Here is a 13,829-nt window from a genome sequence, read left to right as displayed (position 1 = left end):
AAAGAGAGGAATAACTGAAATGAAAGACAGGACAGAAACAGAGACAGGTGCCACCGGCATAAAGAGGGGAAGAGATAAATGGTAGGAACTTTCAAAGTAACAGCATGTCTGGACAAAAATGAAGGCAGAGAAATTACCATACTGGGAGGAACTGAGATGGAAGAGAGCTTAAATTTGATTCTTTTAAAATATGCCTAGCTTTCATTGCTGACTGAAACACAGCAACTTTGTCGATGACCCATGTCGATGAAACACACTGTTTCAGGTTTAAAAGTACATAAAATTATTCACATTATTCATGTGATGCTTGTTCTCTGTTTCACGGGGGGGGGGGCTATATTTAAGTACTTATGTAAAATAAAACTAATTGAGTATAAGGTTAATACGGTGGCAATGAAAACACTCAGCTTTTTACTCTGTATTTATTATTGGACATGTCTATATAGAGTAGTACAACTAAAACTCTGTGACACTCTTCCTCCCCCCCAAATAGGAAGAGGTGGCTCGGCTGTCCTCACTGCAGCCCCAGGTGCACCTCCTGGATAAGAGGCTCAAAGAGCTGAAGGAAGAGAAAGAAGGGGACGAGGACCCTGCAACATTCCTTGATGTTGACCTCAATGCCTTCAAAGAACACTACCACAAGGTCCTGGAGGATCTGAGGGCTAGAGAGAAGCACCTACAACTTGGTGAGATATTATTAACCTGGTTTACACTTTGTGTCCCCTGTGTCTGAGTAGGTGCTCTCAGGTCAGTGTGTTAGTTACGTCATGGTAATTACTACAATTCTAAATTCTAGAAGCTTTTTAACAACACGTTCATGTCACTTTTATCGTTAACGACACTATCCTAGCTTGTTATATATGAAGACTTGCTTTTTCCAGTTAACTGATCTGGAAGTAAATTCTAATTTAATTCCAGTAACTAGCAGAGACAAAGTAAATGATATATGGATCAGATTTTTTTATTTTATTTCGGATTTAATGCTTTTCTACTCAACTTGATCACTCAAAGTACTCTGTACAACGTCTTATTCACCCATTCATACGCGTATTAAAACAAGCACTTTTTTCTACACCTAAGAGCTTTCTAGTTAACATTCACACACACATTGACACTCCGATGAGCACATCTGCAGAACCTTGGGGTTCAGTATCTTGCCCAACTATATTTTGGTGTGCAGACTGGAGCAGCCACTGCTCAGGAGGTAAGCAGACTTATTTTGTGTTTAATTTAAATACTACTACACAAGTATGTTTTTTTAAATTGACACTGTCAGCTTCACATAGATCCTCAAAAATATAAGCTGCGTTCAAGTACCAGTGGAAAACTAAGACTGGGCTTCCTCTGTATTCCTGCGTTTTTTTGTTTTTGTTTTTTCAAATAAAACTAACATTTCTTTCTATAAATAAACAGAACAGTTTGTCTTCCCTGTACTAGAAAACGTAGGTTTTACAATTACAGACACTACTCAGTAGCCTCTGAGGGTTAATATTTGGCTTAAATAAGCTGCTGCTACATGCTGGACGTTTTTTAGCTTGGAAAAGTCAAATCCTTGTTCTGCTAGAGGTGAGTGAACACCATGGTTGCACATCTCTGTGTTCCATCCTCTCAAGTGAGCACATGCTAACTACTCACTGTGACGTTAGTCTTACCACAGGGTGGCTGTAGCTCAGGAGGTAGAGCAGGTCATCTACTGATCGGAAGGTTGGTGGGTCAATCCCTGGCTCCTCCTAGTTTGTCCTTGGGCAAGATATTAACCCCGAGCACTTCAAAGCATAGATATAGTGAATGCGGCATATAGAGTGCTCCAGGGGACTAGAAAAGTGTTATATAAGAATCAGTCCATTTACCATTCTCTGGTGACAGTAGGGTAACACTAATGTTAGGGTAAAGTTACATGAAACACTATGTTCACCGTGTGTTTTGCTCTGGCTAATGAGTGACAGAACTGATAAGTCAATAGAAAGCAAGGAAAGAAAAACTAGAAGGCAGTTTAAAGGAGTCACTTTTGTACTGACTCTGGCTGGAACAATGCAGCATTATGCCAAACCCATAATTGTCCATCAAATTGCAAGCCAGAGAAGTGCGATTGGTCACTCCAGAGAGCATGTCTCTAGAATCCAATGGCAACATGCTTTACACCACTGCATAGACTTCTCTGAGATATCGCTTTTCTTTCATCTTTTTCTTGTCTTTCTTTAGTCTTGGAGAGTTTGCCCCCAGCTCGTTATAGGGAAACAATATCAACATTGTTGTCATGGTTACAACAGTGTGAAGCCAAGCTGGCCATTCCATCAACAGCTGTTACAGAATATTCAATCATGGAACAGAGGCTAAAGGACAATCAGGTATATTCTCACACACACACACGCATGCACAAACACATACGCGCACACACAATTCTAACTATGGCTTTTAACTACTGTTGAAGTGAGAAGCAGGCCAATGTTTTTGTTTGACTGACATTATAAACTGACCATAATTCACTCCTACATCACATGGATGTTATCTATTTGACCTTTAATAGGACTTAGATGTCAGCTCTATGTTGATGGCTAGAAAAGGAATTCTATTTCACAGCATGTCTCTGAAGGCAGATGTGATGCGGGCACGTCCGGCTAAATGAGAAGATGGCAGAGGTTTGGAAATGATACACTATTTGGCAGACTAAAGTAAAATGTTAATCGCAGCTTTAAAGTCTCCCTTCAACTTTTCTTATTGAAGAAGCTAATCAAGATCAAAAATATGTGACCCATAAATACACTGAGAGATTATCTAACAGCAAGTTTGGTTTGGGGCTATATAAATAAAATTGAAGTGAATTGGATAGATGTTTGGACTTTAAATAAGCCTGCAATGAGATAGGAGGGAGAGTCAGACTCAGTGAGGGCCTGTCTTGAATGTTGTCGACCTGCCAGTGGAGCCATAGTGATCATAAGCATACAGTAGATTAAAAGGACGTAGTTGATGTATGCCCATAGTCATGTTCAGATGTTCAGTGTTTCAATTACTCCGAGTGTTTAAAAAGTCAACTGGCATTGACAAACACAGCTGTCCTCACTACTTCTTACTTTAACTAAAGTATTACCTACTTTTGCTACATGTAAACTAACATTTAATTTGCATTCATATAGATTATGTGACAAGTAAAGTTTAAATGTTGAATCTGCATATCATAAATTTACAAATTTATTACATAAATTTATGCTCATGAGCCTCTTTGACTTTTCCTTCAGGCCTGAGTTGCTTATGTTCAGCTTACGTGTGCATGCACTCAGCGCTTTCTAAGCTTGATAACTGTAATGTAGAATAACAGAGAGATCAAGCCTTGTAGGCTGAAATTAAAGGTAATTATAGATAGGGCAGCACTGTGGTGAAGTGGTTAGCTCTGTTGTCTCACAGCAAGAAAGTCCTGGGTTCGATATACTACATCTGTGCCGGGCTTTTCTGTGCAGAGTTTGTGCGTTTCTGCATGGGTTCTTTCCGGGTACTTTATCCCATAGTCCAAAGACATGCACTGGTGATTCTAAATTGCCCATAGGTACAAATGTCAATGAGCTGGAATAGGCTAAACTGGATAAGCAGAGGAGAATGGATAGATAGTTATACAGAGAAATTCATCTTCTGTCTCCTTCTTCTCATTTATAAAGACAGGAATTCCACGTGTGTACACATGTACATCTGTCTGCTCTCTGCAGATAACAGCATCACCTCTTTTTCTGTTGCACCAGATGAGTGCAGCTGTCATGTGGAAATTTAACTCTTCTCCCACTGAAAAATAAAACTTGAGACAATATTAAAAACAATCTTATTGTGTTGAGTTAAATGACAGCTTGAAGAGAGATGATCATTATTATGCACAGCTAGTTGAAATGATTAAAGTCCGGATTGCAGGATTCCCTCATCACTGATTTTGGTGTTATTAAATGTCATGACTGATTTGGGGATTTTGATGTAGTGGGTGGTAAGTAGTGGTAATTTATGGATGTTCCCCAATCAGGAAATTGGGGAAGAAGAGAAGAAGAAATTACTTGTATATAGTGTATGTTTTATATGATGGAAGAAAATGAAGTTTGGGATATATCCACTAGAACACGGGTTGTTTGACTTGTGGGTCAGTCCAGCCTGGTGGGCTCCTGGAGTATGGGGGCTTTGCCATTGGCTTCCTGCTGCTCTCCCTCCTTTGCTTCTGCTGTCTTTCTTCTCATCCTGGGCTTAAAACTGAGAGCTGACCTGTCCAGGGGCTGTTCTCAAAATAAGCTAATCTAAGCCTCTGAGCCACCTTGGTCTTCCACCTTCCACCTCCAATCTTAAGTGCACCAGAAACATTGTCACTTATTCAGCTGAAATTCATTTTTCATGGCAGAAAACAAATTGTAAATCTACAAAAAGCTTTCTGTTACTAAGTGTAAATGCAGTAGCCAAATTTGGAGTGAGCCTATGACCTCTATTAATTGTTCTTTCTCTTCCCACTGAGAATTGTATAAGGAAACAAGTTAAAAGAATTTTTGCCCAAATCATTTTGGCTCCATCACATTGTGAGACATGTTTTCGCCTTCGTTTCTGCCAAAAGATTTAGCAAACATGATTCATGATTTCTAGAGCACTGAGTGACTAATGCGACTAATTTATTGTAAAGTGCTTAAATTGACTGTATGCAGAGGAACATTATATAATATTAATGATGTTCCTTGTTTGATTAACTTAACGTTTATGTTTTCTTAGAGCAAAAATTAGTTGACAGCATCTAGTTTATATGTATGTAAATAGATGGGATAGACTGGGATTTACCATACTGTTACTGTTACTCTGACATTCTATCTATCTGTCGCTCTGCTACTCCTCAGGCTCTCCAGGTGGCTCTGGCTGAACACCAGGGGGATGTGAACTACCTGACTTCAGCTGTGGAGCTGGTCTTCCAGAAAGCACCACCAGATGTCAGTCAGAAGTAAGAGATGAATATGTGTAATGCAAATAACTAAGGTGTGTCACTTCTGCAGATCCCAGTGCCCATGTAGCGGGAAGTAGATTGTCCCTTTTCAGCCATCTTTGCAGAGGCTCAGGCCCTCTAGACTCCTTAGTTTTTCTTGGAGATTTAGCACTTTATGCTAATTTGCTTCATTGCTTCTGAAAAAAATAACTGCTGTTAACTAAAACATTTCCCGTTTATTAATAGTTTGTGTTTGTGTTTAGATGCTAGTTTTAAGAGGTGGAGAACTGAGAGAGGGGAGTGGTCAAAGTATGCCTCTGCCACAGAGATCAGAGCAGTAATGGTTAATGGACTGGTTCTTTTATACTGCTCTTCTACTCTACCTAAGGACTCACAGCGCTTTATACAACATGCCACATTCACCCATTCACACCAGCACTTATTTTTCTATGCTTAAGTACTTTATATCTAACATTCACACACATTCACACTCCAACGGATGCATCAGAGAGCAACTTGGGGTTAGTATCTCACCCAAGGACACTTGCCATGCAGACTGATGCAGCCAGGAATTGAACCACCAACCTTCCCATTAGCAGAAGAAGAACAGTCACCCCACTTCTGAACAAAATAGAAACAAGAAATACAACCTAAGCTGTACAATGAGCAAGATAATATCCATAATTATCATCCAAAAGAGTGTATAACACTAGGTTTTTTTCAGCAAATTGACAACTATGATAGAGTTGTATTAAAACAAGAGAGGGAGTAGGAATGGGTTAGCTTCATCCAACTTACCAGAGAAAGTTTCTGGCGAGGCCAGATTTGGCGAGTTGGAACTGGCAGAGATTAGAATTTGTAGCCTACCTCCAACTTCAGCAACTCCAGCAACAGCAACTGGACAATGACATCTTGCTTTAAACCCAGACAGCAGACAACTTGCTTGTGGTCTCCCAACTAAGCTTCCTGTGTGGAGATGGACTACTAAATCGAATCCATGTCTGCTGAGTCCATTTTGACCAGATTGTTCTGTCGCAAAACCTTTGACCAGGAGACCTGCTGGACACAGAGAACCATGATTAACAAGTTAATTACTGGGATCAGGTGAATGAACAATGGAAGCAAGTAGTTATGGCAGAGCAGAGATGGCTGGCTGAATGATAAGAGGCTGGGTCCACAGGTAGCTCCACACACACACACACACACTTTTATTCTTCACTTCTGTGAAGGAGGCCCTCTGGAGGCCCTGTTGCCCCCCCCCCCCTTGGAGCTTGGTCTGCTCTGGTCTGCTGGCAGAACCTGTGGCGCCCCACACCCACTATTACGTGGAGAAACCTTATGAACACAGGCCCGCTCATACACACAGGTGTATATACACTCTCATATTATTTGTGCTGCGTGCTGTTCAGTAACATTTATTATTTATTATTTACTGTTATTTATGCATATGTTGGTTGTTGCTGTGGTTTTTCTGCTCCCTGCTGTCTCTTTGCTTTTGTTTTTTTCAGCAGGTATTGAAGCCGATCTTCTTCTCCACTTTTCTCTCCCTCTGTTAACTTTCTCTCCAGCTTTTCTTTCTTTTTTCTCTTTCTTTTCCATCCCCCGGCCATGCCTGTTGTCACTGTAGTAACTCAAAATAAAAAATCCTAATGAACATCTAATAAAATATGACTATCACATGGACCATTATAGCAAAGGCCATGATGGTCCACTTGTCCCATTCCGTTGTACATTTTTTTGGCCTTCAGATAACAATTCTGATTGCTTCACTGCCAGACAGGACAGGCAAAAAAGAAAAAAGGAGGAGTACCAGCGCTCTTAATCAACAAGAAAGTTGACTGAGAATGATTCAAGATGTACGCATAGAAAACAAGTACTAAACCTCCATTATTTCCTGTGTGCGTGTAGGTATCGCAATGAGATGGATGTCATCATGGGGCGTTGGAGACGACTGGGCTCCACTTTGACAGACAGCGCCCAAAGAATACAGGAACTCATGGCCAAACTGATGCAGTTTGAGGTAAACGGGAGAGAGCTTTTTAAATGTTTGCATTAAAGCTAAAATAATTCTTGAAGTAATGTTCTTACTATAAAGAAACAGAACAGTTGGACTTCATCAGATGGTGTAGATTTCTTTCTACTGTTTCTACTTTCTGTCTGCCTCTCTCTCTCTGTCAGAATGACGTAAAGACTTTAAAGAAGTGGATGGAAGATGTCGATGTCTTCCTAAATGAGGAATGGCCAGCACTTGGAGACTCTGAGGCACTCGAGAAACAGTTAGAGCAGTGCACAGTAAGGATTAAAAAATTGCATCCTGTCATAATTTTAGATCTCTTTCAGAAGCAACAAATTACAGTTGTTACCAAAAACAAAATTCCAGAGTATATAGAAGCTTATTTCCTTATATATATATTTAAAGTTCCCCTGAGAACTGATAAAATAAATAATGAAGTTTTCACAGTATCTGAGTTTAGAACACATCGCTCAAGGAAAGACAAATATGGGATACAGCCAACCAAAGACTATATATCAACTGTGATTCCTAAATTTTCGGATAGTCTGCCTGTATAACCTATATCTCGATTGGCCAGGCTTTGGTGAATGACATTCACACCATCCAACCCAGTGTCAATGGCATCAACGAGGTGGGCCTGTACCTAAAGAAAGAGGCCGAGCCTCCATTTGCTGTGCATATCAAGAAAGAACTGGACTTACTCAATGCCCAGTGGGAAAACATTTGCAAACAGGTGTGTAACCTTTATCCACAGTCTGTTTTCATGCTTGGAGACATGTGTTCAGCACCAAGCACCTTTGCTGCTATGTGTTATCTGTCTAGGCCTATGCAAAGAAGTCAGCTCTAAAAGGTGGCCTTGACAAGACCATGGCTCTGAGGAAGGAGATGCAGGAGATGCAGGAGTGGATCAACCAGGCCGAGGAAGACTACCTAGAGAGAGACTTTACATATAAGACGCCTGAAGACCTATGCAAAGCTGTTGAGGAGCTAAAGGTATATGTTAGTGTGAAGCAAAAACCTGATCTGCTTGCAAAGGTAAACAAATGCTAAATATTGTGTGACACAGTCTGAAGAGGCCGGATGAATAACGGATTGGGTAAAAAGGGTGGGCAAGAGGGTGGAAGGTTTCATAAGCCTAAATCATCATTATGATGATTGAAACTAAATTTCCCAATTAAAGTCACCAATATATAATAGAAAAAAGAATGTATTTACAGTATAACAATAAGCATATTTACAGTTTAGTGTAAATGAGAAAAAGAAACATATAAAAAATAAAATACATTAGAAAATACCCCACTGTGGGCAGTCTTCTATCTGTCAAGTTTTGGGTCCTCTATAGAGGTATCTATGCTGTTCCTGGTACTGTGTTTTTCTGGACAGAGATCTCAGATGATGTTCCTGGGGCCTGCTAGGGCTACTCACCCATTTTGCAGGGCCCCAAGTGCTCTAATTGCCACGGGGACCACTTTGCCTTTACCCTCCACATCTTCACTAGCTCCTCTGTCAATCCTTGGTATTTAAGTTCTCATGGTCCTCCTTCCTGATGTTGCTATCACTATAGCCTTCTTCCTTTGCTAGTCCACCACTAATACACTATTGTGCTAAAAGTTTTCACTCACCCAGTGAAATCATGGAATTCAAGGTGTTTTGATCACTCCCATGGCCTCACATGGATAAAATAAAGCACCTAGGCATGCAGACTGCCTTTACAAACAGTTGTGAAAGAACAAGGCAACTCTGAGTAACTCAATAGATTTCATCGTGGTACTGTATTGCCAAAAGTATTTGTATTTGCTTGTCTCCCTTCACATGCATATGACCATGAGTGACATTGTCTTCTTAGTCCATAGGGTTTAATATGGCTTCAGCCCACCCTTGCATCTATAAGACCATCAACTCTTGTTGAAAGTTTTCTGGCTGCTCTCTCAGCCCTTGGTGTTTCGTGTTCTTCCTTCCTCATGTTGCTATCGCCGGTATAGCTACATATATCCCTACAGCCGTCTTCATCTGCTTGTCCACCACTACTATATCCAGTTGGTTAGCCACAGGATGTTAGTTTGGTCATTCTCAACCACCCTGGGGGACGTATCCTATTTTGGCTTCGAGACTTCGTAGCCATATTCAGCATACATATTTCTGTATGCTATGTGATCCACTTGGTTACAGCGTCTTGCACCCTGCAGTTACATGCTGGATTGTCTCTGGCATCTTTGCACAGCCTGTATGTGTGAGTTTCTGTGTGTTGCCTGTGAGAGGTGTTCACGATGTATGTCAGCAACTCCAACCGTTGCTGTCTCTTACGTCCTGGAATATTGTCGGGGCCTGCAGCTTTATGGGGGTCAGTGCTACTTAGGACATACCTCGCTGCTGCTGAGGTCATGCAGCAGAAGCATGGGGGTAGTTCATCTAGTATAGGGCCAGATATAGTAAAGGGGGAGGTGTTGGAGTCCTTGAAGAAGGTATAGATGTTATTGGTGTTTGGTTTTATGGTCGGTGATGTATGTATCTTCATTACTCACCGAAATTTTACCTATTTAACATGTAGAAAAACCGAGACTTCTTTAGATAATAAACTTATTCACAATGAGTCCATAAGTAATTTTTGTTTTAAACAAACAACTTTCATTTCAAACAACTATTTGTAATTTTTGTCACTAAACTGCTTCATTAGTCTGCACCACTTCTTCAAAAAAGGAACAATTTAAACAGAATTTGAACATTGCCAGACATGGAAAAATAAAGTTCAGTCTTAGTCTTATAAAAAAAGAAATCCAGAAACTTGTGAACAGAGATGAAAACTATATGATTTAGTGAGGGTTTGATACTATTCACTCTTAGTGGCTGCAGTGAGCCTGTTTTTGATTGCAGACGTGTACTGAAAAGACGTGTACTGAAAAGTGCGAACATGTGGTTCGGTCTCTCATGCCCCAATCCTGGGTTTCAGCACCACTGTAAACGATTCACGACAGACACGACCACATGTTTGCACTTTTCAGTACACTTCTTTATTGTGGCTGTCGACTTACAGCTGCAGCTTTTCACAGGATGCACATATTATTAAAGCAACTGCCGCAAATTTCTTTGTTCCCACGCAAAAGTAGTTTCAGTGTTAAACATTAGTTCCACATGGCTTTTCTGCCAGGTAACTTGCGCCCCACCTGTCAGAACTCTCACACACTTTGAGAACCACTGCTTTAAAAACATTGAATTTTCAGTAGTCCGGCCTACTTAAGATCAATATACAATACAATACAATACAATTTTATTTATATAGCACGTTTAAAACTGGGGGTACACCAAAGTGCTTCACAATAAGGAATAACAGTAAATGATTACACTGAACAGTAAGTCATTAATACAAGGTAAAATAGAGAAACAAACAAAAGCGATCACCCCTAATCTTCCGATGGTGCCAGAAGTAACTGACCAGAAAATCGTAAAGAACGGCTGGGAGTATAGAGACTGAGGAGGTCGGTGAGATAGTCAGGGGCAAGGTTGTTTAGGCATTTGAAAGTAAGCAGCTGAACTTTAAAATCAATATGAAATTTAATAGGCAGCCAATGTAAGTCAGAGAGCACGGGAGTAATAGAGGCAAACTTTCTAGTTCCAGTTAGGAGACGAGCCGCAGCATTCTGAACGAGCTGTAATCGTTGGAGGTGAGCAAGTTGGAGTCCAGAGTAAAGCGAGTTACAATAATCTAATCTGGAATCACAAAGGCATGTACCAGTTTTTTTAAGATCTTTGTACGGTATTAAGTGTTTGACCTTTGAAATTTGGCGCAATTGGAAGAAGCCAGATTTAACCACTGAGGATACCTGTTTATCCAGCTTAAATGAACTATCCAGGCAAACACCTAGATTACTTACAGTATTTGTAAGAAAGTAAGCAAAGGGACCAAATCGCGCAGCTAGCTGGTCTCGTGGAGTGTGACTATCAAACACCATAATCTCAGTTTTCTTCTCATTTAAAATGAGAAAATTGGCTGACAGCCACTCTGTAACCTCTTTCAAGCAGTCAGACAAATGATTCAATGAAGCTGGCAGGTCATCAGACAATTGGAAATAGATTTGAATGTCGTCAGCATAACAGTGGTAGGAGATCTGATATTTGTCGAAGATAGAACCCAGGGGTAGCATGTGCAAGGCAAACAGTAGAGGGCCCAGCACAGACCCCTGCGGTACTCCACAACAAAGAGGGGCAGCGGCGGACGAGTAGCAGCCCATCAGAGAAAGTCCTACCCGAGAGGTAGGATTTAAACCAATTAAGGGCAGAATCCTTGATGCCTATAACATGTTCCAGTCTCTCTAAAAGAATTTTATAGTCTACCATATCAAAAGCAGCGGACAGATCCAATCAAATTAAAATGGTAGGGCAACCTAAGTTGGTAATTAAAAGAAGATCATTGAAAACCCTCAGCAATGCCGTTTCAGTGCTGTGGTGAGGTTTAAAACCAGACTGAAATTTGTCACTAATATTATTTGCATTTAAGTAGGCCTGTAGTTGCAAAAGGACAGTTCTCTCTAATATTTTAGATAAAAACAGAAGTTTAGAGATTGGCCTATAATTCGCAAGGTCAGTGTGGTCGAGGCTAGTTTTCTTTAGGACAGGTTGCACCACTGCATGTTTAAATGCAGATGGGACACAGCCCGTGAGTAATGACAAATTAATCAATGATAAGAAATGAACATCGAACCCATCCTTTAAAATCCGGGATGGGAGGAAATCATGAGCCGAGTTCGAACTTCTCAATTGATCAATTATACTTATAAAAGTAGAAAGTGAATTTGGCTCAGACTGGCAGAAGTTGGACGGAGATCCACCAGGAAGAGGATTCACCACAGGAAGATGAGGGAGTGAGGTTTTTAGAAGTGAGATTTTTCTCGTAAAATAATTTAAAAATTGCTCACAGAGAGCTGGGGAGGCAAAGTCTAGTTTATCAGGGCAAGGTCGTTGAGCAAGTGGATAACATAGCATTCATAACTTCAGTGAAAGACAGCAGTGAAATTATCCGCACTCTCAGAGTTGATTACACGTACAGGGCGACAGAGATCAGCAGTGTTTATATTAAACGTAACCAGAAAACGATCAGAGATGCCAACATTGTCAGTGTCCTTAATGCTAATATCTAGGCCATATGAGAAGACCAGATCCAGTATATGGCCTTTTACATTTGTCGGTGCACTCACCCATTGTGTAAGGTTAAAAGAGTCAGTTAAAACAAGGAAATCCTTGGCTAAGAAGTCCCCCTTACTGCAAATATGTATATTCAAATCACCAGAAATAAAAACACGTCATAATTTAAAAACAGAGAAGCTAGAAAATCCGCAAATTCGGGAATAAAAGACTTGGCCAATAAATCACAGCGCAGAGAGTCATAGGGGGGCCAGTCAGTTCCAATAATTGAGCCACAAAGCTAGAGGAAGTAGGAGAAGGCAGTCGCCGAAGATTAAGTTTATTTTTAAAAACCGTGGCTATGCCTCCACCCTTCCCCAAAAGTCTCGGTGAGCTGAAAAAAACACAGTCAGGGGGAAGGAGTTCAGAGAAGGAGAAAAGCTCACCGGGGCGAATCCAAGTTTCAGTCAGGAATAAAACATCCAGGGGCAGGGTGAGAAAGAGATCGTTTAGGATGAAGATTTTATTCACCAGCGATCTTGTGTTTAACAATGCCATCCGGCTCTTAGTCACCTCGTCCCCGACAGAGGCGCGTCTCAGCTTGCTTAGGTGCCTGCGTTGAGCGCGAGTCCCAGAGCTCCCAATCCAGGTCCGAAGTGGCGAGCACAACACTGTAAAGGTTGGATACAGTTGAAGTCCAACAGGGCAAATCCGGCAATGGCTGAGCAGTTTGAAGGATGGCCGGCTGTGGGAGGTGAATGGAAATTGCAGAAAGTCTGGGATGGGAGAGGAGTTAGCCGCAGCATGTGCCTTAAGTAACGTTTTAAGGCGAACCCGAAGTCCACTCCGCTTACCACGCTTCCTGGAGCGCCTCTTAAATAGGGAAGGTGGAGGTAGGCAGAAAGTTCTTGTAGACGGGCAGGTACACAGCAGCATAGCGTCTCCTAAGTCCCAATGTAGCTCCGGTTCGTGGAAGAGAGGTGGCCGGAGACTTAGCAAAGTTAGACGATCATATGTGATTAAAGCATTGTTCTCAGAGAGGCATGAAGCCAAGACGAGAATAAAAAGCACACAAATGTCTAAATAAAAAGTGTGAAAACAGAGATGAGGGTAAGAAGAGGTAGGAGGAGGACGGCCTGCCGAGCACACTGGCGCCATCTTAGTACAGTACAGTACAAATATGGGCTGTATGTGGCCTCAATGTAAAATTAGTTTGACATCCTTGCTCTATGTCATTACTCCAATCGGAATGGCAGCATCAGGGAGGCGCAACCCATCCCATTGTTTCACAGCATCAATCATAATTTAAATTTCTCTTGAAAAGTGGAAAAGCTGGCAATTCCTTAGCCCATGGTGACAACAGAGACCTCCACCTCACAATATGTAGGGTAAGAGGCTCTCCAAAGCTTACACTACTAAGCAGGTGCTGCTTTTCCCCGATTGTGTGAATGTTGGACGTCATTATGGATCAGTGTTTCCACTTTACCACAGCTGCAATGCAGACGGCAAAAAAAACAATGTGATGATCGAGGGCTGCTCAGGACCTCAACAAATTGCTATGACTGTTGGAACCATGAATTTGGTCTTTACAGGCCATCAGTTTGTTTCCTGAAACTCAAGTGCACTTGGATTATGCAGCAGGACAGAGAATTCTGCAAAGAAAAATTGAAAAAAAGTCATCCATGTGAAAGACTCATTACCAGTTATTGCAAAAACCTTGATTGCAGTTCTTGCTGCAAAGTGTGGCACAACTAATTATGAGGTCTAGGC

General features: G+C 41.2%; 1 protein-coding gene across 5 annotated transcripts in view; it reads left to right on the top strand.

Annotated features, from left to right (window-relative positions):
• The window catches only part of dmd (dystrophin), a 251,416-nt gene that overhangs the window by 92,068 nt on the left and 145,519 nt on the right, over positions 1 to 13,829 (top strand). For all 5 annotated transcript variants that reach the window (XM_063467782.1, XM_063467775.2, XM_063467774.2 and 2 more), the window contains 7 exons: positions 494 to 686; positions 2,203 to 2,348; positions 4,848 to 4,948; positions 6,839 to 6,950; positions 7,109 to 7,222; positions 7,522 to 7,677; positions 7,767 to 7,937. In XM_063467782.1, coding sequence (XP_063323852.1) covers positions 494 to 686; positions 2,203 to 2,348; positions 4,848 to 4,948; positions 6,839 to 6,950; positions 7,109 to 7,222; positions 7,522 to 7,677; positions 7,767 to 7,937 — 993 coding nt within the window. The remainder of the gene's footprint in view (positions 1 to 493; positions 687 to 2,202; positions 2,349 to 4,847; positions 4,949 to 6,838; positions 6,951 to 7,108; positions 7,223 to 7,521; positions 7,678 to 7,766; positions 7,938 to 13,829) is intronic.

This window comes from Pelmatolapia mariae, linkage group LG23 (assembly GCF_036321145.2).
Source record: "Pelmatolapia mariae isolate MD_Pm_ZW linkage group LG23, Pm_UMD_F_2, whole genome shotgun sequence".
NCBI classification, from domain to species: Eukaryota; Metazoa; Chordata; class Actinopteri; order Cichliformes; family Cichlidae; genus Pelmatolapia; species Pelmatolapia mariae.
Note: the sequence above shows the minus strand (reverse complement) of the source record. Positions and strands in the feature narration are given on the sequence as shown.